Source organism: Perca flavescens, chromosome 2 (assembly GCF_004354835.1).
Source record: "Perca flavescens isolate YP-PL-M2 chromosome 2, PFLA_1.0, whole genome shotgun sequence".
Taxonomy (NCBI): domain Eukaryota; kingdom Metazoa; phylum Chordata; class Actinopteri; order Perciformes; family Percidae; genus Perca; species Perca flavescens.
This window is the reverse complement of record NC_041332.1, coordinates 3,356,564-3,380,821: the sequence shown is the minus strand read 5'-3', so window position 1 is coordinate 3,380,821 and position 24,258 is coordinate 3,356,564. Positions and strand designations below refer to the sequence as shown.

General features: G+C 43.9%; 2 protein-coding genes across 2 annotated transcripts; both read left to right on the top strand.

Moving 5' to 3' along the window:
- The first annotated feature begins 1,210 nt into the window (after window positions 1–1,210).
- On the top strand, window positions 1,211–2,424 carry LOC114572250 (tripartite motif-containing protein 34-like). The gene is made up of 2 exons (XM_028603785.1): window positions 1,211–2,026; window positions 2,224–2,424. The coding sequence occupies exons 1-2, from the start codon at window positions 1,211–1,213 to the stop codon at window positions 2,422–2,424; spliced, it is 1,017 nt and encodes a 338-aa protein (XP_028459586.1).
- A 9,578-nt stretch (window positions 2,425–12,002) lies between these two features.
- On the top strand, window positions 12,003–15,596 carry LOC114572125 (E3 ubiquitin-protein ligase TRIM39-like). The gene is made up of 2 exons (XM_028603588.1): window positions 12,003–12,273; window positions 14,093–15,596. The coding sequence occupies exons 1-2, from the start codon at window positions 12,003–12,005 to the stop codon at window positions 15,493–15,495; spliced, it is 1,674 nt and encodes a 557-aa protein (XP_028459389.1). The 3' UTR covers window positions 15,496–15,596.
- The last annotated feature ends 8,662 nt before the right edge of the window (window positions 15,597–24,258 follow it).

Genomic DNA, 24,258 nt, shown 5'->3' with positions numbered 1-24,258 from the left:
ATCAAATCCTCAAAGTCCAGCTCCCTCAGCAGCTCGCTAAACCCTACTACACATGCGCTGCTGTGTGTTGGGAGCACTTTACAGGCAACGCAACAAATGTCTCCGGTGGACAGTGATCTAGAATCCACTCCCGTGGTACCGTTTCACCGTTGTGAAGGTGTCGGGTCAGTGCCTCGTTAGTGAGAGAGCGGGTCTTTCTGCCGCCAGCCTCGTCCCCCCTCCGAGATGCTGGACATTTAGCCGCCTGATTCTGAAAGGCTAATATCCCTCTGGGTATAACTTCCTCCCGGACGGTCTCTGTAATCGGTCCCCGTAGTGCAGGGTCTTCAGAGATGATGGTACCTGAGGGGCCATTACCTTGTTCTGTAATGCTGATGACCACCGGCCTCATCTCTGTCTTTTTCCACAACAACTTCGCTAAAGTTAACGTTAGCCACCGTTAGCTGTGGCTGAGTGTAGCTGGTAGAAGGCAGCGATTCTTCCAAGCTAACGTTGGCTAGCTCCTCGACATCCTCCTCTTCGTCATTCCCAGCTCTTTTAAAAAAGCTTTTTTATTCGCGGGACATTTTTATAGCAGCCACTACTTTCTCTCCCTTTTCCACACTTTCACTCGCTGATACAACCCAATCTGACCGGGTTACTAAACGTTACTAATTAATTCCACTCTTTCAATCTCAACTCGTTCATAGAAAGCTGATCTTGAATCAGTACGATGTAAACAACCTGCTCTATGCCCACCCAGCGCTTACACACTCTCAAACACTTATTGCGCTGTACTGCCACCTACTGATACAGAATAGTATTTAATTTCTCTGCCAGTCATCATATTGCAGGCGCAGATGCGCAACAATGGCAAATTACTTGCAGTAACTCAATAAAAAAATTTGTTGGACCAATTAGGTAAAATCGGATGATCTCTCACGGCACTCAAGTGTGCCGCAGCACAGTGGTTGAAAATCACACGCACAGTGTTGGATTATTCTGGAAATGCACAGCCACGTTGACCAGCACTCCATCAGTATTCCCGCGACAAATGTGCGAGGGCCCATTCACCACTGCTTGCTGCTTTAATTAAAACTGTGATTTCAATAACATGTTTTCTTTTTTTCACACCATGTGTAGATATGGCTGCTGTGAGCATTCTGTCATCTGAAGATCAGTATCTGTGCTCCATCTGTCTGGATGTGTTCACTGATCCTGTCGCCATACCATGTGGTACCTGGTGTGTCTGGTCTCGTACTGTGAGACTCACCTGGAGCCTCATCTGACAGCTTCACGTCTGAAAAGACATCAGCTGATCGTCCCTGTGGAGAACCTGGAAGGCAGGATGTGTACGAAGCACAATAAACCTCTGGAGCTGTTCTGTAAGACCGACCAGACATGTGTCTGCATGCTCTGCACTGTTTTAGACCACAAGATGCATGATGTTGTTCTTCTGAAAGAAGGATATGAAGGAAAGAAGGCAGAGCTGGGGAAGACAGAGGCTGAAATTCAGCAGATGATCCAGAAGAGACAACTGAAGATTCAGGAGGTCAAACACTCAGTCGACCTCAGTGAGGAAGATGCAGACAGAGAGATAGCAGAAGGTGATCAGGTCTTCACTTCTCTGAAGGAGTCTGTTGAGAGAGGCCTGAATGAGCTCATCAACACGATCAAAGAGAAGCAGAAAACAACAGAAAAACAGGCCGAAGCTTTCATCAAAGAGCTGGAACAGGAAATCTCTGAGCTGATGAAGAGAAGCACTGAGGTGGAGCAGCTCTCACGCTCTGAAGACCACCTCCATCTTCTCCAGAGTGTCCAGTCCCTAAACATCCAACAACCTCCACCCACCAAGGACTGGACAGAGGTCAGCATCCGTCCATCATCATATGAGGGGACTGTGGTGAAAGCTGTGGTTCAGCTGGAGGAGACACTCAGTAAAGAGATGAAGAAGCTGCTTGAAGCCGAGCTGAAGAGTATCCAGCAGTATGCAGTGGATGTGACTCTGGATCCTGATACAGCACATCCTAATCTCATCCTGTCAACAGTTTTTCTTCAGGCAGATTTTACTTTGAGGCTCAAGTTAAACGAAAGACTGATTGGGATTTAGGAGTGGCCAGAGAGTCGGTCAAAAGGAAGGGAAGCACCACAACGAGCTCTCAGTACGGTTACTGGACTATAGTGTTGAGAAATAGTAATCTGTACAAAGCTCTAGCTGACCCTCCAGTCCATCTCTCTCTGAAGTCTCCTCTTCAGAAGGTGGGGGTGTTTGTGGATTATGAGGAGGGTCTGGTCTCCTTTTATGACGTAGATGTTGCAGCTCTCATCTACTCCTTTACTGGCTGCTCCTTCACTGAGAAACTCTTCCCATTCTTCAGTCCCTGTATGAATGTTGGTGGTAAAAACTCTGCCCCTCTGATCATCTCTCCTGTCAGAGTAAACTAATCACTGATCTCATTTCAGGAATTGATTCATTTTCATTCAAGGGAACAAATGTACATATTCATATATATGGGTCAGCCATTTTGCGCGTTTCGCCGCCGAAACAGGAAGTGGGTGTATCTTGAGTGTACGTTGTCCGATTACCTCGAAACTTTTCAGGATTCATAAGAGTCCAACCCTGAGGACAAATCAAGGCCGATATTTACTTAAAGTCATAGCGCCCCCTAGTGGCAACAGGAGGTAAGCCTAAAAGTCAAGGTGCTATACTTTAACAAACTCCTCCTAGAGATTTCATCCGATGGACTTCAAACTTGGTCTGTACCATCCCACCACCTTAACGATGAAAAGTTATTAAAAGAAAAACTTTTGGTCAGACGGTGCGGGCGTGGCGTCGCGGCCATTTTGAGTGTAAGAGCGATGAACAAAGACTTTGTTGTAACTTGAGTGTACGTTGTCGTGTCTGCCCGAAATTTCTTACGATGGACAAGGGTCCAGGCCTGAGGACACCTACAGGCCAAAAATCGACTTTTGGTCATAGCGTCCCCCGCCAGCAACAGGAAATGCGCCTTATATGACAAACATCATCCGATTTACATTAAACTTAGTGTGGTCTACATGTGATACTGAGCCGCCCCCTATAATATGACCACGCCCACATATTCAGGCCACGCCCCCTTTCATAACATTTGAACCATTTAAGGTAGAGTCTCGTATGAGGTGTCATTGAACTCAGCAGAGACTTCGTTTTTAATTGGTCATGGTTTGACCTGCCCCCTATGCTTAAGCCCCGCCCCCTTTCATACAATTTGAACTTTTTAAGGTAAACCCTTGTGTGAGGTATCATTGAACTCAGCGTAGACTTCCTTCTTCATTGGTGATGGTTTGACCTGCCCCCTATACTTTAGCCATGCCCCTTTTCACAGCTAATGAACCGTATGACGTAGAGTCTTGTGTGAGGTATCGTTGAATTCGGCGGGGAGTTCCCTTTTCATTGGTGACAATTTGCGGCGTCTGAGTGCTGCGCAAATGTACGGTCGCAAGGAACGGAGTTCGCCGGTAACCCGCGAGGCGCGAGGGCCCGTCCATCGCTGCTCGCAGCTTTAATTATTTTTATTTTCCCGTCAAATGAATTGGCTTTTTGAGGGGCTTAATATATTCAAGTCTGGTGAAAATTTACGTATTTTAGAAAGTTAAGAAAATTGAGCCCATGCAGTGCGTTTAATGTAGACTCACGAAACTTGGTACACATATGTAACATGTCAAGATGTACAAAACACTTCATTAGCGCCATACCCTAAACCCAACAGGAAGTCCGCCATTTTGAATTAAATGTTCGAAATTAGTGCGATTTTGGCCATTTCCACTTGTCGTACTTTAACGAACTCCTCCTAGAGATTTCATCCGATCAACTTCAAACTCGGTCTGTGCCATCTTAAGAAGTTAAAGATGAAAAGTTGTTAAAAGAAAAACTTTTCGTCATAGGGCGTGGCCGTGGCAGGGCGGCCATTTTGTGCATTTCGCCGTTGAAACAGGAAGTGGGTGTAACTCGAGTGTACGTTGTCCGATTACCTCGAAACTTTTCAGGATTCATAAGAAGAAAAAAAGTCAAGGTGCTATACTTTAACGAACTCCTCCTAGAGATTTCATCCGATGGACTTCAAACTTGGTCTGTACCATCCCAACACCTTAACAATAAAAAGTTATTAAAACAAATACTTTTCGTCAGACGGTGTGGCCATGGCGGCCATTTTGAGTGTTTAGCGATGAACAAAGAAGTTGTATCGATCTACCGGTCAGTTTTCGTTCCTACCCTCACCTATGGTCATGAAAGAACGAGATCCAGGGTACAAGTGGCCAAAATGGGTTTCCTCAGGAGGGTGGCTGGCGTCTCCCTTAGAGATAGGGTGAGAAGCTCAGTCATCCGTGAGGAGCTCGGAGAGCCGCTGCTCCTTTGCGTCGAAAGGAGCCAGTTGAGGTGGTTCGGGCATCTGGTAAGGATGCCCCTGGGGCCCTCCCTAGGGAGGTGTTCCAGGCACGTCCAGCTGGGAGGAGGCCTCGGGGAAGACCCAGGACTAGGTGGAGGGATTATATCTCCAACCTGGCCTGGGAACGCCTCGGGATCCCCCAGTCGGAGCTGGTTAATGTTGCTCGGGAAAGGGAAGTTTGGGGTCCCCTGCTGGAGCTGCTCCCCCCGCGACCCGACACCGGATAAGCGGACGAAGATGGATGGATGGATGGAAAGAAGTTGTAACTTGAGTATACGTTGTCGTATCTGCCCGAAATTTCTCACGATTGACAAGGGTCCAGGTCTGAGGACACCTACAGGCCAAAATTTACTTTTGGTCATAGCGCCCCCTGCTGGCAACATGAAATGTGCCTTATATGACAAACATCATCCAATTTACATGAAACTCAGAATGTGTGGTCTACGTGTACCACACCCACTTACTCACGCCCCCTTTCATAAAATTTGAACCGTTTAAGGTAGAGTCTTGTGTGAGGTATCATTCATCTCAGCAGAGAGTTCCTTCTTCATTGGTGATGGTTTGGCCCGCCCCCTATGTTCAAGCCACGCCCCCTTTCATACATGCTGACCCATTTAAGGTAGTCTTGTGTGAGGTATCATTCATCTCAGCAGAGGCTTCCTTTTTAATTGGTGATGGTTTGACCCACCCCCTACGCTTTTGCTCATAAGTGTACCTGGTACCAGAGCACCCTAGGCCGAAGGTCAATGATCGATTTCATAATCGTTTCATCTGATCTGAGGCCGTATGTTTTGGACACTCGGGTGAAGAGAGGGGCAGAGCTGTCAACCGATCACCATCTGGTGGTGAGTTGGGTCAGGGGGTGGGGGAAGACTCTGGACAGACCTGGTAAGCCCAAACGTGTAGTGCGGGTAAATTGGGAACGTCTGGAGGAGGCCCCTGTCCGACAGACTTTCAACTCACACCTCCGGCGGAGCTTTTCGTGCATCCCTGTGGAGGCTGGGGGCATTGAACCCGAGTGGACAATGTTCAAAGTTTCCATTGCTGAAGCTGCGGCGAGGAGCTGTGGTCTTAGGATCTTAGGTGCCTCAAGGGGCGGTAACCCACGAACACCGTGGTGGACACCAGTGGTCAGGGAAGCCGTCCGACTGAAGAAGGAGTCCTTCCGGGATATGTTATCTCGGAGGACTCCGGAGGCAGTTGCAGGGTACCGAAGGGCCCGAAGGGCCCGAAGGGCTGCAGCCTCTGCCGTGAAAGAGGCAAAGCAGCGGGTGTGGGAGAAGTTTGGAGAAGACATGGAGAAGGACTTCGGTCGGCACCAAAGTGTTTCTGGAAAACTGTTCGCCACCTCAGGAGGGGGAAGCGGGGAACCATCCAAGCTGTGTACAGTAAGGATGGGACACTGTTGACCTCCACTGAGGAGGTAATAGGGCGGTGGAGGGAGCACTTTGAGGAACTCCTGAATCCGACTAATACGCCCTCTATGTTAGAGGCAGAGCTGGAGGATAACGGGGGATTGTCGTCGATTTCCCAGGCGGAAGTCACTGATGTAGTCAAACAACTACACAGTGGCAAAGCCCCGGGGATTGATGAGATCCGTCCAGAAATGCTCAAGGCTCTGGGTGTGGAGGGGTTGTCCTGGTTGACACGCCTCTCCAACATTGCGTGGAAGTCTGGGGACGGTGCCAAAGGAGTGGCAGACTGGGGTGGTGGTTCCTCTTTTAAAAAGGGGGACCAGAGGGTGTGTGCCAATTATAGGGGTATCACACTTCTCAGCCTCCCTGGTAAAGTCTACTCCAAGGTGCTGGAAAGGAGGGTTCGGCCGATAGTCGAACCTCGGGTTGAGGAGGAACAATGCGGATTCCGTCCTGGTCGTGGAACAACGGACCAACTCTTCACTCGCAAGGATCCTGGAGGGAGCCTGGGAGTATGCCCAACCGGTCTACATGTGTTTTGTGGATTTGGAGAAGGCGTATGACCGGGTCCCCCGGGAGATACTGTGGGAGGTGCTGGGGAGTATGGGGTGAGGGGTCTCTACTCAGGGCCATCCAATCTCTGTATGACCAAAGTGAGAGCTGTGTCCGGGTTCTCGGTAGTAAGTCGGACTCGTTTCAGGTGAGGGTTGGCCTCCGCCAGGGCTGCGCTTTGTCACCAATCCTGTTTGTAATATTTATGGACAGGATATCGAGGCGTAGTCGGGGTGGGGAGGGGTTGCAGTTTGGTGGGCTGGGGATCTCATCGCTGCTCTTTGCAGATGATGTGGTCCTGATGGCATCATCGGCCTGCGACCTTCAGCACTCACTGGATCGGTTCGCAACCGAGTGTGAAGCGGTTGGGATGAGGATCAGCACCTCTAAATCGGAGGCCATGGTTCTCAGCAGGAAACCGATGGAATGCCTTCTCCAGGTAGGGAATGAGTCCTTACCCCAAGTGAAGGAGTTCAAGTACCTTGGGGTTTTGTTCGCGAGTGAGGGGACAATGGAGCGGGAGATTGGTCGGAGAATCGGGCGCAGCGGGTGCGGTATTGCATTCAATCTATCGCACCGCCAGGACGAAAAAAGAGAGCTGAGCCAGAAGGCAAAGCTCTCGATCTACCGGTCAGTTTTCGTTCCTACCCTCACCTATGGTCATGAAGGCTGGGTCATGACCGAAAAGAACGAGATCCAGGGTACAAGCGGCGAAATGGGTTTCCTCAGGAGGGTGGCTGGCGTCTCCCTTAGAGATAGGGTGAGAAGCACAGTCATCCGTGAGGAGCTCGGAGTAGAGCCGCTGCTCCTTTGCGTCGAAAGGAGCCAGTTGAGGTGGTTCGGGCATCTGGTAAGGATGCCCCCTGGGCGCCTCCCTAGGGAGGTGTTCCAGGCACGTCCAGCTGGGAGGAGGCCTCGGGGAAGACCCAGGACTAGGTGGAGGGATTATATCTCCAACCTGGCCTGGGAACGCCTCGGGATCCCCAGTCGGAGCTGGTTAATGTTGCTCGGGAAAGGGAAGTTTGGGGTCCCCTGCTGGAGCTGCTCCCCCCGCGACCCGACACCGGATAAGCGGACGAAGATGGATGGATGGATGGAAAGAAGTTGTAACTTGAGTATACGTTGTCGTATCTGCCCGAAATTTCTCACGATTGACAAGGGTCCAGGTCTGAGGACACCTACAGGCCAAAATTTACTTTTGGTCATAGCGCCCCCTGCTGGCAACATGAAATGTGCCTTATATGACAAACATCATCCAATTTACATGAAACTCAGAATGTGTGGTCTACGTGTACCACACCCACTTACTCACGCCCCCTTTCATAAAATTTGAACCGTTTAAGGTAGAGTCTTGTGTGAGGTATCATTCATCTCAGCAGAGAGTTCCTTCTTCATTGGTGATGGTTTGGCCCGCCCCCTATGTTCAAGCCACGCCCCCTTTCATACATGCTGACCCATTTAAGGTAGTCTTGTGTGAGGTATCATTCATCTCAGCAGAGGCTTCCTTTTTAATTGGTGATGGTTTGACCCGCCCCCTACGCTTTTGCCACGCCCCTTTTCACATCTAATGAACCGTATGACATAGAGTCTTGTGTGAGCTATCGTTGAACTCGTCAGGGAGTTCCCTTTTCATTGTTGACGATTTGCGGCGTCTGAGTGTCCAAAATGTCCAAAATAATAACGTGGATGGTTCCCTACAACGCTCTCCACAAGTTAAATAAGAGACAAAGAGGATTGGATCTCAGACTGTCCAGAGCCAGAAGCATACTTCTACCAACCAGAGTTTTCAGAAGAGGAGCTGCGTGCTTTGGAAACAGGACGACGGGAGGCCGAGGTTGGGATCGCTCAACAGCCCGAGGACGTGAGGCATCCTGCAGTCCTCGACTTTGTTTTCGGTGTGATAAAGTCAATTGGAAAAAAACGCTGAATGGACCCAATAAACAGCTGTCCACAGAGTAAGTGATTACTGTAAACATGACATATGGTTATTTTACGGGATAGATTGACCCATATTAGACCTGTACTCACACGGAGTTGCTGGGTGATTTCTCGTCACCATGTAGCAAGGCTTTAGCTGTAGCCTACTTCCATCCAATATAGTCCCAAATCAATATCTGCCTAGGAAATGGTCTAGTCTTAATCTACATTGCTATTTGTACTCGTGAATACGCAGGCCACAAGAAGTAATCAGGTTTTTTTTTCTTTTTGGCTCACTTTTACTCACAACATGCTAACCGGCAACATAGGATTCCATTCACTACGCTAAGCTAACTAGCGGCGGCAATGCCGGTGTTACACCGGACTAAAACAATGCATGCACTGAGACAAAAAATGCATTGGCCCACCTATTTACAGCTAGATGAGAACGTGATAAGCTCTATTTCAACAAACGGTGGTGTATTCCTTTGAGCCAGGGAAAAATCTGTATGTAACTAAAGTGATAAAAACGTACGAGGAAACTAAACCTAACTACAGAGCTGCAGTAAGACGCGAGCCAACGCTGGACGGACAACATTTCTACTTCAGTTTCTTGGAATGAAATTTGAGGTTTGTACATGTTGTCACGAGTCCATCAACCTTTTTTGTTTCTTCTTGTTTTTGGGCTTCAGTGTTTCTGCAGTTTAAACGTTTTGGAGGTAACACCTGTAGTACATTTGTAAGGTAGTCAGGAATGTGTTTTTGTATGCATTTCATTACATAGGCCTACATTCAGAGCTTGACATTCCCCACTCTGGCTATTATTTAGTTAGTGACGCAGCATTTTTGCTAGCCACTATTTTGTGGGAAATTACATTATTATAAATATAGTTTTATTTGATTAGAGTTGACTGTGGTGTGCTACAATTCACTTGAACTAGAATTACAATCTTTTTAAATGTAAATGACCACCCAAATGTAGGCTGTCAGGTAAAGCTCCTTCTGTATGAAAACATGCAACCGACGAAGGGACAGTACCAACTACACCTTATGTTAAAATCTGTACGTAACTAAAATAATAAAAACGTACGAGGAAACAAACCCTAACAACAGAGCTGCAGTAAGAGGCGAGCCAACGCTGGACGAACAACATTCCTACTTCAGTTTCTTGGAATGAAACTCGAGGTTTGTACATGTTGTTATGAGTTCAAACTGTTTCTCCCACATTACATAATTAACCTGAAAACTGTCCAATCAGAGCGCTGACTGGCAGCACTACAGGTGTGACTGGGTCCTGCTCTCACGTCACATGATGTTTCTAGATATAAAGGTGTTACGATGTGACAGATGTCGGTCAGATGAACTCAGACAGCAGCAGCATCTGTCAGTGTCTGCTGATGAAGGTACCACGTCTCTTTGACCTCATCTGAACGGGACTTTAACAGCGGAGCAGCCTGACAGGTAACATTAAAAACCTTTAATAAGAAACTCAACTATCATTTGTGATATTTTGGGGCTACATAATATACTTTAAGATGAAAGCAGTGAGATATATTCTTTCAGCACTATTGTAAACTGTTTGTAGTTTTGAAATAACTCGGTAATTATTCTATGATGTGTGACGTTTTGGCCAAAATGAGCCTTTTTATTTTCAGTTGAGTCAGATTTAATCAGCACCAGGAAACAAGTTAGATTTTAATCTCCGCTGACTTCACTGCTGAGATATGAGGGAGTGTCAGAACATCTCTATCAACCTGAATACTTTATTCTCTGAAACTTGATCAGCTGTTTATTCTGACTCTACACAACTACTCAAAGCCTTTAGGAGGCGGGGCCTGTGTTGTATTCCCTGGGTTTGATCGGATGAGAAAACAGAGAGTTGTTTTTAATTGGCAGGTGTGTGTCACAGACTTCATCCCATCAAAAGTGTAAATCTGTCTTGGTTTTGATTGGTGGACACACGTCCTCAACAACAACATAAAAGATACTTAATACTTAATTAATATTATGACTATAAATATCAATAATGTTAATCCTGAACTATAGACTGATTAAAAACACATCCAGAGGTTTCTGAAGGGACAAGCTGAAACCTGCAGTTTGTCTCTGTCAGTTACTGGAGCCGGGTAATCCTAATATGGGCAAAGAGCGCGTGGGTTGGGTAGAGCTGAGGTGTGATAGGCTGGGACAGTTTGTGGTGTATAATATAAATAACTTCAGTCAACAATCTGGCAAAATGAAAGCTGGCCAATGGAGGGTTGTCTCAGTCAAGATCAGATGCTCCTGCCATTGTGCCCTCAGGCCTCTCCAGGTAATGACTCTGTCTTTTCAATGTCTTTTCATTAGACAAGCTTAGTTCTAAAATCAAATATAAACCTAATCAAGTAAGACTTCACCAGATAGACAATACAAGATAGATACCTGTGGGGGGGGGCAAACTTACGGGGGAGTGCTCCACTCATTCCAATCAGATGTGTTAAGCCTAAAGTTGTAGTTTCATGACGATGTTATCTTTCTTGTACATTATAGTAGTGTTTAGTGTGATGCTAAAACATCAAGACAGCCTTTAATTCAAGAACTAACGTTATCAGGGTCTGGATCTGGTTTGTGTTTGTTTCCTTGCTGTTACGTTAAAGTAAGTACCCCACCACGGGACACCGTTGTTATGTAATTATACATCACTCTGACAGTCAATACTCGCGGTGACTTTGCCGTTCATTGTAACATTTGCGGTTTTTCTTTTTCTTTCAACTAATCTCTATTTTATCAACCACCCAAATTCGTCCCAAAAATAAATTTCATCGGCCCTGGGACAACGGGAGGTCCTTAAGCTCGAGCCCTGGTCTCCCGTCAACGAGCCACTTCAAAATGACATTAGGTCCAGCCCACAGAGCAGCAGCAGGAGCTCTAACTGACTAAACTACACATACATCACATCAACACAGCTCCTGTGTTGGCCAATGAGAACTAATGCTCGGATACATTTGTGTTTCAGTTTTCTTTCCAGCCTGATGTCGTCATACTCAGATTCTAGTCAGAATATGAGTCTGATACCGCTCCACTGGGCTGTGATTATGGGGCGTATTTCAAACGAAAATGCCTCTGCACTCAATTGGATAGACCTACAATCAATCAGAGCAACGGAGTATGTGACGTATGTTGAGAGGCGCATAGTTGTCAACAGAACTCAACTGCTAGCTACCGCTGATGTTAGCTACTAACCGTTTGGAAAACGCTAATGACGTTACATCCACGTTACAGGCTTTACAGCATACATACATTCCTCGGATGTAACATAAGATAATACCATGGATGTATTAATAGAACACATGGTGAATTACAACCATTAGCTATATTCATTATTACCAATCCGGGCTCACGGCAGTTCGTGAAATGGTCACATTATTTTGATCTATTGATTCGTGTACAGGGACACGATTTTCTTGTTTATTTCATAGTCGTCAACACGATATCGGAATGTGACCATTTCACGAACTGCGATGACACTGGGCTGCAGCCGCGGCCCAGTGTCCTACCTACAGTGTCCTTGATTCGTCCTACCAGCTCTTGTTCGAGCGTAGTTGTTCCACAACGGATCAAGTCCAGACCGAACTCCCCGACCTCAAATGTGTGGGCGGGGCTAAGTTCGGCTGGCATCCAGGCTATTTTCTTTCAGATTGACAAAACTTTCTGATTTTAGCAGGAAGCCACGATGACGGCAGTGGACCTTTTCAACACTTTGGAGGATTTAAAAGAAGAGGAATTTAAGAAATTTAAATGGTGTCTGCAGCAAGACATCCTGGAAGGCTACCAAAGCATCAAAGTGTCAAAGTTAGAGAACGCAGAAAGGCAGGACACGGTGGATGAGATGGTGAAAACCTATAAACTTCACGGAGCTCTGAAGGTGACCAAGAAGGTTTTAGAGGAGATCAACAGGAATGATCTGGTGCAGAGTCTGCCAGACACCAGCTCAGGACCAGCAGGTCAGTCTCCCTTTTTAATTTGTATTTTCAGGAAGAAAGAGTGGGTGGACATGAGAGACACAATACTTGTAAGGAAACAGATTGTTATTTGTGACCTGCTGATACAACTTGTGCACTCGGCAGCAACACATTCTCCAGCTGTAAACGACGCCATGAATGATTCAAGATTGTAAACAGATAAAAAACTATTTATAGACAAAACAAAACATTAACATTTATTTCAGTATAGTCTCTATTTGTTGTAACATTACTGTAGTGGCATTCCAAGCTCATGCTCTGTAAGTTGAGTTAGTGGTACCCAGGTCTCATTCAGGTCAGTGGCCAATATAACCTCATAACCTTTCCAGGTGGACAAGTACTTCAACTTTGTCTCTAACAGTAACAGCTGTTTGATAAGACTGCCAAGGTCACGCAGGAAGTCAACACATAACACATTCTGCCTGTCTGTTTGAGGCGCCCGTAATATCTTTCAGGTCTTTATAAGGTTCAGCTAAACCTAATGCATCCAGCATGAGTTTAAATAAACCTTCAGAAAGACAGGAACTTCAGAATGTTGGGATGGCAATAACACTGTAATGTGTAATCCTAAATTCTCCTCAATTGAGAATTCATTAAATGCTTCTGTGTAAGTAGTCAAAGTCTCCCTGAACCTCCTTCACGAATGGTAGAGGAGTTGTGCTGCGCCTGAATTTTTCTTTAACAGTTATGTTGGGTCAGACCAAATCGGATAGATGTTCCGGCACCTTGGATCATTGCCAGTTTCATACATCCCTGTTTCCCGTTTGTTTAAAATAGCGCCAAATATCTATTCCAGCGCACTGCTGTGAGTCCATGAACAAGGCTAGAGTCTGTGGTGAGTTCACACTGTAATAAAAGCAGGACAGTCGGGTACTACCTGTCACTTAAATAGGTGAAGATCATGTTGCCGGTAGCCTACCGGTTACAAATAGGCTCGTTATCGGCACGGTAACGTGGTGCAGGTCTGTTGTTTTTAGCTGAGGATATTCAGTTAAAACCGATCGGTGATGCTGTTCTGTCCTTAATGTTCTACGTGATCTCTATTAAGTATGTAACTGCGGTGTGTTTTATGTGGACTGACTGAATAAGACTCAGTTTAATATGCAATGTTACTTATGTAACTTAGGAAGCAATTTGTCCTTGTGCTCTGATTAATTTGGAAGAAGGAGTAACAGGCAAAGGCGTAGATTTGCAGGGAATAAGCCCCCAACATTTAGAAAAGGTAGATTTGTATCCGTATAGTCGGATATTCGGATCCAGCCTTACTTCTTTTTCCAACGATATTAGACAGGAAATTAAGTGTTAGACTCTCAACAAGTTTTGAGGAAGACCCCCAGACACCCCAGTTATAATGTGCCCCCCTCCAATGTTTTAATCAAACCTACGGCCTTGGTAACAGGTGAACTAGCTGTTACCAGGATGTTAGGGTTCCCCCAACTGCCAGGTCCCACTTAACCCCTGGTACAAACAGAATAACAACTTTAAACCAATAGATTGCTCAGTGCGCCTATCCAAGTGTCCAAAGGATAATCTACACATTATTAATTACACTCACCAAACATTTTGACCATGAAAGTCCAAATTTAGTGGCCTTAGTCCCGTTTGAATGCCACTATTCCATCACACACACACACACACACACACACACACACACACACACACACACACACACACACACACACACACACACACACATGCACACGCACACACACAGCTCCATAACGCCCACAAATGCACACATTTCTTTTTAAACAAATAATAAAAATTGTCTTTTAAATTATTTTTTTCTCGCACACTGTAGTTATGGCTGCTACCAGCAATGCGCCATCTGACAAAGTGTCCAAACCAGGAGAAGTTCCCTGTGACGTCTGCACTGGAACCAAACTGAAGGCCCTGAAGTCCTGCCTGGTGTGTCTGGTCTCCTACTGTGAGACTCACCTGGAGCCTCATCTGACAGCTTCACGTCTGAAAAGACATCAGCTGATCGACCCTGTGGAGAACCTGGAAGGCAGGATGTGTACGAAGCACGATAAACCTCTGGAGCTGTTCTGTAAGACCGACCAGACATGTGTCTGCATGCTCTGCTCTGTTTTAGACCACAAGATGCATGATGTTGTTCCTCTGAAAGAAGGATATGAAGGAAAGAAGGCAGAGCTGGGGAAGACAGGGGCTGAAATTCAGCAGATGATCCAGAAGAGACGACTGAAGATTCAGGAGATCAAACACTCAGTCGACCTCAGTGAGGAAGATGCAGACAGAGAGATAGCAGAAGGTGTTCAGGTCTTCACTTCTCTGAAGGAGTCTGTTGAGAGAGGCCTGAATGAGCTCATCAACACCATCAAAGAGAAGCAGAAAACAACAGAAAAACAGGCCGAAGCTTTCATCAAAGAGCTGGAACAGGAAATCTCTGAGCTGATGAAGAGAAGCACTGAGGTGGAGCAGCTCTCACGCTCTGAAGACCACCTCCATCTTCTCCAGAGTGTCCAGTCCCTAAACATCCAACAACCTCCACCCACCAAGGACTGGACAGAGGTCAGCATCCGTCCATCATCATATGAGGGGACTGTGGTGAAAGCTGTGGTTCAGCTGGAGGAGACACTCAGTAAAGAGATGAAGAAGCTGCTTGAGTCTGAGCTGAAGAGGGTCCAGCAGTATGCAGTGGATGTGACTCTTGATCCTGATACAGCACATCCTAAACTCATCCTGTCTGATGATGGGAAACAAGTGATTCATGGTGATGTGTGGAAGAATCTCCCAGACAACCCAGAGAGATTTTCTCGTTATTGTATTGTTTTAGGAAAGCAGAGTTTCTCTTCAGGCAGATTTTACTTTGAGGTTCAAGTTAAAGGAAAGACTGATTGGGAGTTAGGAGTGGCCAGAGAGTTGATCAACAGGAAGGAAAGCATCACACTGAGCCCTGAGGATGGTTACTGGACTATAGTGTTGAGAAATGGAAATGAGTACAAAGCTTGTGCTGTCCCTTCAGGTCGTCTCTCTCTGAAGTCTCCTCCTCAGAAGGTGGGGGTGTTTGTGGATTATGAGGAGGGTCTGGTCTCCTTTTATGACGTAGATGCTGCAGCTCTTATCTACTCCTTTACTTGCTGCTCCTTCACTGAGAAACTCTTCCCTTACTTTGGTCCCGGTCTTAATAAGGATGGTAAAAACTCTGCCCCTCTGATCATGTCTCCTGTCAGAGTAAACTAATCACTGATCTCATTTCAGGTATTGATTTATTTTCAATCAAGGGAAGCAATGTACATATTAATATATTCTACATTTTATTTTCTACATAATCTGTTTCCTGTGGTGACTGATATACACTTTATTCCATTTATTATCATATGGTTTAATGTAGTGGTGTAACAAGCCAACACCGGGCCCCTATGCAGGATTATCAAGGCGGGACCCCTACTACAGCACGTGATGACGGCGCAATGTCCATGAGTAGGCTACCATGAATAGGACAGGATAGGATCATAGAGACACAGCATATAAGAGAGGAGATGACAAAATCAGGAATAGCCTACGCACACCACAACAACAACAACAACAACAAAAACACTGGTGAATGTGGACCATAAAACATGAAAAAACACACAAGGGCAGTCCTTCAAGGGTTTGGCGGCTTTTTTTGGAGATTGTTGCAGCCCAAAATGCCTGATTTCACGGGATCTTTTGTAAAAAATTGCCATGAAAGTTGCAATTTCTTTTGTATGTTTGTTGCAATGAAGTTGCAGAAGACCGTGAAAGTTGCAAAAGAAAGTTGCAATTTTTATAGTTCTTTAAAAATAGAAAGGAAACTTGTTTTGGGGAGAATAATAATTATAACCATAAATTAATTACTCTGGGCTGAGATTTCCTAGGAACCTTACCAAAAAGGCTCAGGATGCTGCAAATGTTGGTATAATATGAAAATGGCTGGTGTATTTAAGACAAAAAAATTATAATTTATTGAATTAATCAAATATGAACATATATGTCACTGCAGTTGCTTGTTGCTCTATATATTGTTAATTAATTCCCTTTCCTGGCCACACACACATTCATACGGTTTGATAAACTTATTGGACTTTAACTTATCATTGCACTTAAATGAGCATAGCTGTCCTCAATTTAACTCATCCTGTACGTCTCATCTCCGGTTTTTCCTGCATCCACCGTGTGTGTGTGTGTGTGTGTGTTTGTGTGTGCGCCGTCAGTCGCGGGGGAGATGGAGCAGCAGCCCTGCCCACTGCAGAGAGCTGACAGTACTAAAACAGCAGCCGCTGACTTTATAGTGAAAAACTGTAACAGCATACATTGATGTTACAATGTATACATGTTGGCAGGACGGTCTGAAATGTTTTGCATGGTCTTTCGCTGTACGTTTTGTTGGTAAATGTGAGACGTTGGAGTCACACACGTCTTGTCTTCATAACAGAAACAAGGGAATTAATTTGACCCGTTTGGTCAGTGGCTGCAGGTGGGACTGTTGGGATTGTGTGAGTAATGACAATTTGATAGGGGGCCCTGCCCCTGATTGGTCTGAGCCCATAAGCACTACTTACCCTGCTTACCGATAGCTACGTGTCTGGTTAAATGTGCAGCAATTATTTGCAAATTGAATCAAACTTCATCTTGAAATATTTGGTGTCTTTAGAAACTGATTTCTTCTGGAAGTTATAATAAATGTCTGTGGGTTTAACAGAGGTTTAAATAGATATTGTCCACATAACGTGTGTCATGATGCATCAAATTAATGTGTTGATGAATTTTTTTTTTCCCCATTTCAAATATCTAAAATTTAAAGGTAAAGTGCAAATCTGATGGGACAATAAAGTGGTTGTCTGATATTTTTATTTGTTATATTCCTCAATAATGAGACAGGAAAGAAAAAGTCTGAATTATTGTGGCATAATTGCAGAAACAAAGTCTGTTGAGACCAAGAATGTTAATGGTGTTATTCCTAAATCAGTTCTATGGTGTTATTCCTAGATCACTTTAAACTGCTGGTTTTGGTCTTCCTACCACAACAGTTGTACCTTTTACTTTTAAATGTAAGCCACTTTCCTATTTGGAGAACCTGCTGTTGTTGTTATTATGAAATTGATCATTTCAAGTTTTTAGACATAATGGTTAACCATCCTGTTGTCCTCGGGTCCATTTTCTAAAAGTAAGTTATGTGGAACGATCTGACAGTTATCGAGGCATAGTATCACTTTTTCTTTTAAAGCCAACCTCTTTTCTCCCCCTCGATAACCCTCGCCCTCTATGCCCTCTTCTGCCGTACAGCCGTTACAGATACTGTCAGTGGGGCAGATGGTTAAGCCTATATTAAGGGAGTTATTTCAGATACTTCCCCATATTTAATACTGTAGGTATTGAAACATTATAGGTTCAAATATTATAAATATTGTATTATAAATTAAAAATATTATATTATCAGAAATATTATAATTTCAAAGGAGTTAGTTCAGATACTTCCCTATGGTTTGGATTATTTTTAGAGAGACACACACACAGCCGCATTTACGGGTCCTCGCTGCGGTGGAAACCCGATGACGAGACAAGAGGCTTTTGATTGACAACCTAGATGTCCCCCGTATGTGAAATACACAGCACACATTAGGTCTTTACAACCAAACCATTACAATTAATTACTCACACTTGGACAGCCACTTCTGCCTTGGTCACAGAAGCTTCCGATCAGCTGGAGGATCAAAAGTCTGCTTATCAGGTCGGTCCCCGGGTTTGCTGCCAACCACGTGGTTAAAGAGGAGGCCCCACTTCATCCTTTAAGGGTGTTCCCCGCTCACACGGGTGAAGTGGAGGACAAAGAGAAGAAAAAGGAAAAAAGGAGAAAAGTCTTCTAAAAAGGCAAAAAAGACTTACAAGGTTTTTTGGGTCCCCTTGCTCAAGACTAACACAGGTGGTTTTATTTTATTTGAAGCAAAAAGTTAACAAGAAAAAACAAATAAGAAAAAAATGAATAAATGGAAAAATGAACTAAGTTCAATCACTTAAAAACGCTCTTAAGACACAGGATGTCCCTACAGCAAGGGTTCAGGTCAAGAGAGCAGAAAATAAGCCCAAGAGCGCCGGATTTTGGCCAAGCACCCATTTTTATATGTACATTTCTTGGAGTTCAACCCTATCCCAGTGAGGTGTGTTTTACCATTTTATTGGATATTCGTAAAAACATCTCATATGACGACGTTTCCTGTATGCATATGCCTTCTACTATCAAACATACAATCTAACAGCTCAGCTCATCACCAGGTAAACGCAGACATCTTTCTCTCCTGGGTGTATCTAGGGCACTTCCTCTTTCCAGCCGCAGGTTCAAGCAGATAGTTACACAACACACCTTATCCGTTTGCGGCCTCTTGCACATACTTCCTCTCTAAGCTGCGGGGTCAAAAGGGCAGCTACACACAGTAATTCACACTAAGATGTCTCTAAGCATGTTTCATAATAATATCAGTAACACGACGTTTAGCATAATTACATTTCTAAGCAATGACATAGTTTTAAAAGCGAATCAATACTCACAAACCAAAATCAAAGCAGTATTATAGAAATATATTTTAGCTGTTTTTGGGTTAACTTATATCAGAAGCAGAAGTACATTCTCAACTGTTCTTTGGATTAATACAAATGCATTTCAAAAAGCAGGAGTATAATTTTAGCTGTTTTTTGGGGTTTTCACATACTCTCGTTCAACAGTTATATAAGAAATTTGTGTTTCTATCAACCAAAATGTCCAAAATAATAACGTTGATGGTTCCCTAAAACGCTCCCCACAACTGAAATAAATGACGAGGTCACTACTTTCATTGAATTTGGGTGTTTCATTTAAATTCATAGCATTTGAACAAAAATTTATAAAAATGTTAAATAGTGACAAAAATTATGGAAAAAGCTTAAAAAACGTTGGGGAAAAAACAACAAACGTCAAAATAGCGCAGAAGAAAAGTGATGGGGGTGTGGGGGGGGGAGTAACAACGATGAAAAAAGTGACAAAAACGTCAAGGAAAAAGCAGCAGAAAAAGTTGTATTGTGGGCAGGAGGACAATACGAGGGTTATCCTCGGTCAAATTTAACCTGTTTATAAAATCTCTCTATATCAGAACAACAGAACATTGAAACAAAATCTGAAAAAACTGAAAACTGAAAAACATATATATACATACAGTACAGGCCAAAAGTTTGGACACACCTTCTCATTCATGGGTTTTCTTGATTTCCATGACTATTTACATTGTAGATTCTCACTGAAGGCACAACTATGAATGAACACATATGGAATTATTTATTTAACAAAAAAGTGTGAAATAACTGAAAACATTTTTATATTTTATAGATTATATTTTAGATTCCTCAAAGTAGCCACCCTTTGCTTTTTTGATAGCGCTGCAAACCCTTGGTGTTCTCTCAATGAGCTTCATGAGGTAGTCACCTGAAATGGTTTTCACTTCACAGGTGTGCCTTGTCACGGTTAATTTGTGGAATGTTTTCCCTTATTAATGGGGTTGGGAACATCAGTTGATTTGTGCAGAAGTCAGGTTGATACACAGCCGACATTCCTATTGGACAACTGTTAGAATTAATATCATGGCAAGAACCAATCAGCTAAGTAAAGAGAAACGAGTGGCCATCATTACTTTAAATAATGAAGGTCAGTCAGACCGGAAAATTGCGAGAACTTTGAATGTGTCCCCAAGTGCAGTCACAAAAACCATCAAGCGCTACAACGAAACTGGCTTACATGAGGACTTCCCCAGGAAAGGAAGACCAAGAGTCACCTCTGCTGCTGAGGATAAGTTCATCCGAGTCACCAGCCTCAGAAATCGTAAGTTAACAGCAGCTCAGATTAGAGACCAGATGAATGCCACACAGAGTTCTAGCAGCAGACACATCTCTAGAACAACTGTTAAGAGGAGACTGCGCAAATCAGGCCTTCATGGTCAAGTAGTTGCTAGGAAACCACTGCTAAGGAGGGGCAACAAGCAGAAGAGATTTGTTTGGGCCAAGAAACACAAGGAATGGACATTAGACCAGTGGAAATCTGTGCTTTGGTCTGATGAGTCCAAATTTGAGATCTTTGGTTCCAACCGCCGTGTCTTTGTGCGATGCAGAAAAGGTGAACGGATGGATTCTACATGCCTGGTTCCCACCGTGAAGCATGGAGGAGGAGGTGTGAGGGTGTGATGGTGTGGGGGTGCTTTGCTGGTGACACTGTTTGAGATTTATTCAAAATTGAAGGCATACTGAACCAGCATGGCTACCACAGCATCCTGCAGCGACATGCCATCCCATCTGGTTTGCATTTAGTTGGACCATCATTTATTTTCCAACAGGACAATGACCCCAAACACACCTCCAGGCTGTGTAAGGGCTATTTGACCAAGAAGGAGAGTGATGGAGTGCTGCGCCAGATGACCTGGCCTCCACAGTCACCGGACCTGAACCCAATCCAGATGGTTTGGGGTGAGCTGGACCTCAGAGTGAAGACAAAAGGGCCAACAAGTGCTAAGCATCTCTGGGAACTCCTTCAAGACTGTTGGAAAACCATTTCAGGTGACTACCTCTTGAAGCTCATCAAGAGAATGCCAAGCGTGTGCAAAGCAGTAATCAGAGCAAAGGGTGGCTACTTTGAAGAATCTAAAATATAAGACATGTTTTCAGTTATTTCACACTTTTTTGTTAAGTACATAATTCCATATGTGTTCATTTCTAGTTTTGATGCCTTCAGTCAGAATCTACAATGTAAATAGTCATGAAAATAAAAAGGAAACTCATTGAATGAGAAGGTGTGTCCAAACTTTGGCCTGTACTGTATATTGGAAAAAGCGACAAAAAAAACTTTAAAAAATTTCAAAAACATAATAAAAAAACCATCAAAAAAGTGACAAAAAAATTGGAAACTGTGAAAAAAAAAAAAATTGGAATAAAATCGACAAAAATGTCAAAGTGTAGAAAAATAACTACAAAATGTTGAAATTTCGACCCAGAAAAACACAAAGTTGCATGGTCAATGGTAACACTTATTGAGAAACTGAATGGGATTTTGACATCCGGAGCCACACTGTTGCATTTTATTTTGAAAGAGCCGGAAGCTGTTGAGCGGAGCCAAGTTGACGGTGTTTGTGATGCTGAGGAGAGAGCATCCTCCGCGGCAGGTCTCCACACAGGCAGGCCGTGTGTTTAGGGACATGTGATGTCTTTATTATTGGTATTACATGTTATTTTATCACCGTGAGTTTGAACCGTTTTCATCCTGAGCTCAGCGATGGGGGGTTTCTCCGAGAGTGGTGCAGTGTCGCCCGGACACAGCAGACACGGACAGGGCTCTGGCTCCGGCAATAACGGCAAGAAAACGTCGAAAAAGTCGCGAACGAAAAGAGGCAAACGAGGCAGGAAAAGGAGGAATAAAAAGAACAGGAACAACAGAACACCGCCGCCGTATTTCCCACCGGAGGTAATTTAGCTGCCGTTCTTTAGCCCGGGGATTAACGGGGACCTCCAGCTAGCTAGTTGGGCTGCAGCAAACCGGAGCTTGTTACAAGCTAATTACTGACACATTTAGTTTACACCGCATTAATAAAATGGATCTAACATGGCGCCAGAACACTGTTATTGTGAGCTAGGCTTTATACAGGAGTCCCTACAGCCGATATCTGCTGTTCTCTTGTCTGGAGAAAACGTCACACCAGACTCCATTACAATATGTGACAATTAAAGAGGATTTGGTCTTAAATGTTGAAGCACAAATGTCAAAGACGTTGATTGAATAGATTTTGTGAAATAATAAACCTCAATTAATAATTCGGCGTATAGTTTAATTAGAAGAAGCAGTGTTTGCTTTACTATTTTTTGCTTTCAACTTTCAACACGTAAAGCTACGTACAGCTGAGTTATGAGGTGGAAGGACTCAGTCAGTCATTGTTTTTGAATTGAGCACTGGAGGAAATGTACAGTAAGCAGAGCTTTGTAATTAGTTCTGTTCTTTAATAAAAACTGGTCTACACAACAGGATGTGTACATATTCTAATAAAATCTATTGCAGATATAGAGAAAGTTATTTTTGACTATAAAGAATTAAATACAGATATCTGCAATAAATATCCAGTCTAGCTTCTAAATGTTAAAATGGCCACTAATACTATTAAAGGATTTAAATTTAATTTTGAGTTATTGTGGATAGCTTTATTTACCATTCTGACTAGTTAGAATATAATTTTGACTAGGAGAAATGTTATTATAAATATCTAAAATGTAATTATAGATAGGAGTGTGGTTTGATTAAATGTTGAAACGGCCTGCTATAGCCCTGTTACGTCCCGTAGCTAGGGGCATCAGGACATAAACATAAAACCAGATGTAATTGGTATTTGAAAGGATATTTATTTTAGAATCAGGCAAATTTAACAAAAAAGCTTACAAATGGAAAAATGGGCCGGTGGGTCCTATGTAAATCAAAAACAGAATATAACAAAAAGAGATCCTCAAAAGGAAGACTATTTCTACACTTATAAGAAAACAAAAGGTTAAACAAGAATCCTCTCTAACTAAGGTACTTTGCAAAACAAAACACAATACTCACAGCACCCCTGAACCTAATGTGGCTAAACACGACAAACCTGTTAAATGCAAAGATGGTATCAGTTTTAAAACTCAAGCCTTCCTTAGAAACATTTTCACAAACAAATCTGGTCTGGCAGCTGCCCTCAGCTGCAATCAATTAGTGTTGACGAACTGACCGAAGAGCCGGTTAATTAACCCGACTCGTGTCACTTAACCCGGGAGACTCGAGTGCCATACATCAATGAACCGACTCATTCCTCTTTTTTTCTTTTACATCATTCGTGCATGGATGTATTAAGAGAACATTCGTGCCGTTGTGTGTAGCTGGTATTCTTCTGCTACTGTGTGTGTAGTAATCTAGCTCATTAGCGCCTCCACTGGTGTGGTGGTGATTGAATCAATCAGGAAATGAGCTACCTAGACCGTGCACCAGGCTACTGAACGAGACCGAATGTAACCGTGCAACCGGCTGCTCGAGTCTAATGTAATCAAGTGGTGTCTTGGTTCTCGGCAAGTTTGAGTTATTAACCAAGCCTTGTTTGTTTCTGGTGAATTTTAGAGGATTGTGTTCATGTCAATTTACACATTATCGATGGGGAAGTACATAAAATACAAATCCACGTCATGTTGTCTTGGTAGTTATGTTAAGTTAAATGTTAGAGAAGTGAATGTTGCTACGTGGTAGCTAGGCTAGGCTGTCACAAGGAGACCGCGCACCAGGCTACTGAACGAGACCGTAAGGACCGTAACCGAGGCTACTGCACGAGTCTATATTCAAACGGGTGTCTAGGTTCTCGGCAAGTTTGAGTTATCAACCAATCCCAGAAGCCTTTATTTCTCGTGCATCTTAGATGATTGTGTACATACTAATTCATAGACTACATTATTAATGGATATCACATACAAATGCACGTCATGTTATCTTAGTAGTTATGTTAAGTTAAATGTTTGTTACATGATAGGTAGGCTGTCACCAGGAGACCGCGTACAAGACCGTAACCGTGCCTAATGCATGAGTCATGTAATCAAACGGGTGTCTAGGTTCTCGGCAAGTTTGAGTTATCAACCGATCCCAGAAGCCTTTATGTCTCGTGCATTTTAGAATTGTATTCATGGAAAATCATAGGCTACATTACCAAGGGGAAAGTATTATATGACATACAAATACACGTCATGTTATCTTGGTAGTTATGTGAAGTTAAATGTTAGAAGTGAATGTTGCTACATGGTAGTTAGACTGTCACAAGTAGACCGCCCACCAGGCTACCGAATGTAACCGTGGCCAGTGCGTGATTCTAGTGTCGGTCAGTGTGAGTGTGTAAATAGTATGTCGAGACCGAATGTAACCGCAACCGTTCGAATCTTCTGTGGTGTCTTGGTTCCTGGCGGGGGAACGCGATC

Excerpts from the sequence above, each read along its gene's own strand:
- LOC114572250 (XM_028603785.1), top strand. The coding sequence starts at position 1,211 with ATGTGGTACCTGGTGTGTCTGGTCTCGTACTGTGAGACTCACCTGGAG. Across the intron at positions 2,027-2,223 it reads CTAATCTCATCCTGTCAACA|TCTCCTCTTCAGAAGGTGGG; the intron begins GTTTTTCTTCAG and ends CTCTCTCTGAAG.
- LOC114572125 (XM_028603588.1), top strand. The coding sequence starts at position 12,003 with ATGACGGCAGTGGACCTTTTCAACACTTTGGAGGATTTAAAAGAAGAG. Across the intron at positions 12,274-14,092 it reads CACCAGCTCAGGACCAGCAG|TTATGGCTGCTACCAGCAAT; the intron begins GTCAGTCTCCCT and ends CGCACACTGTAG.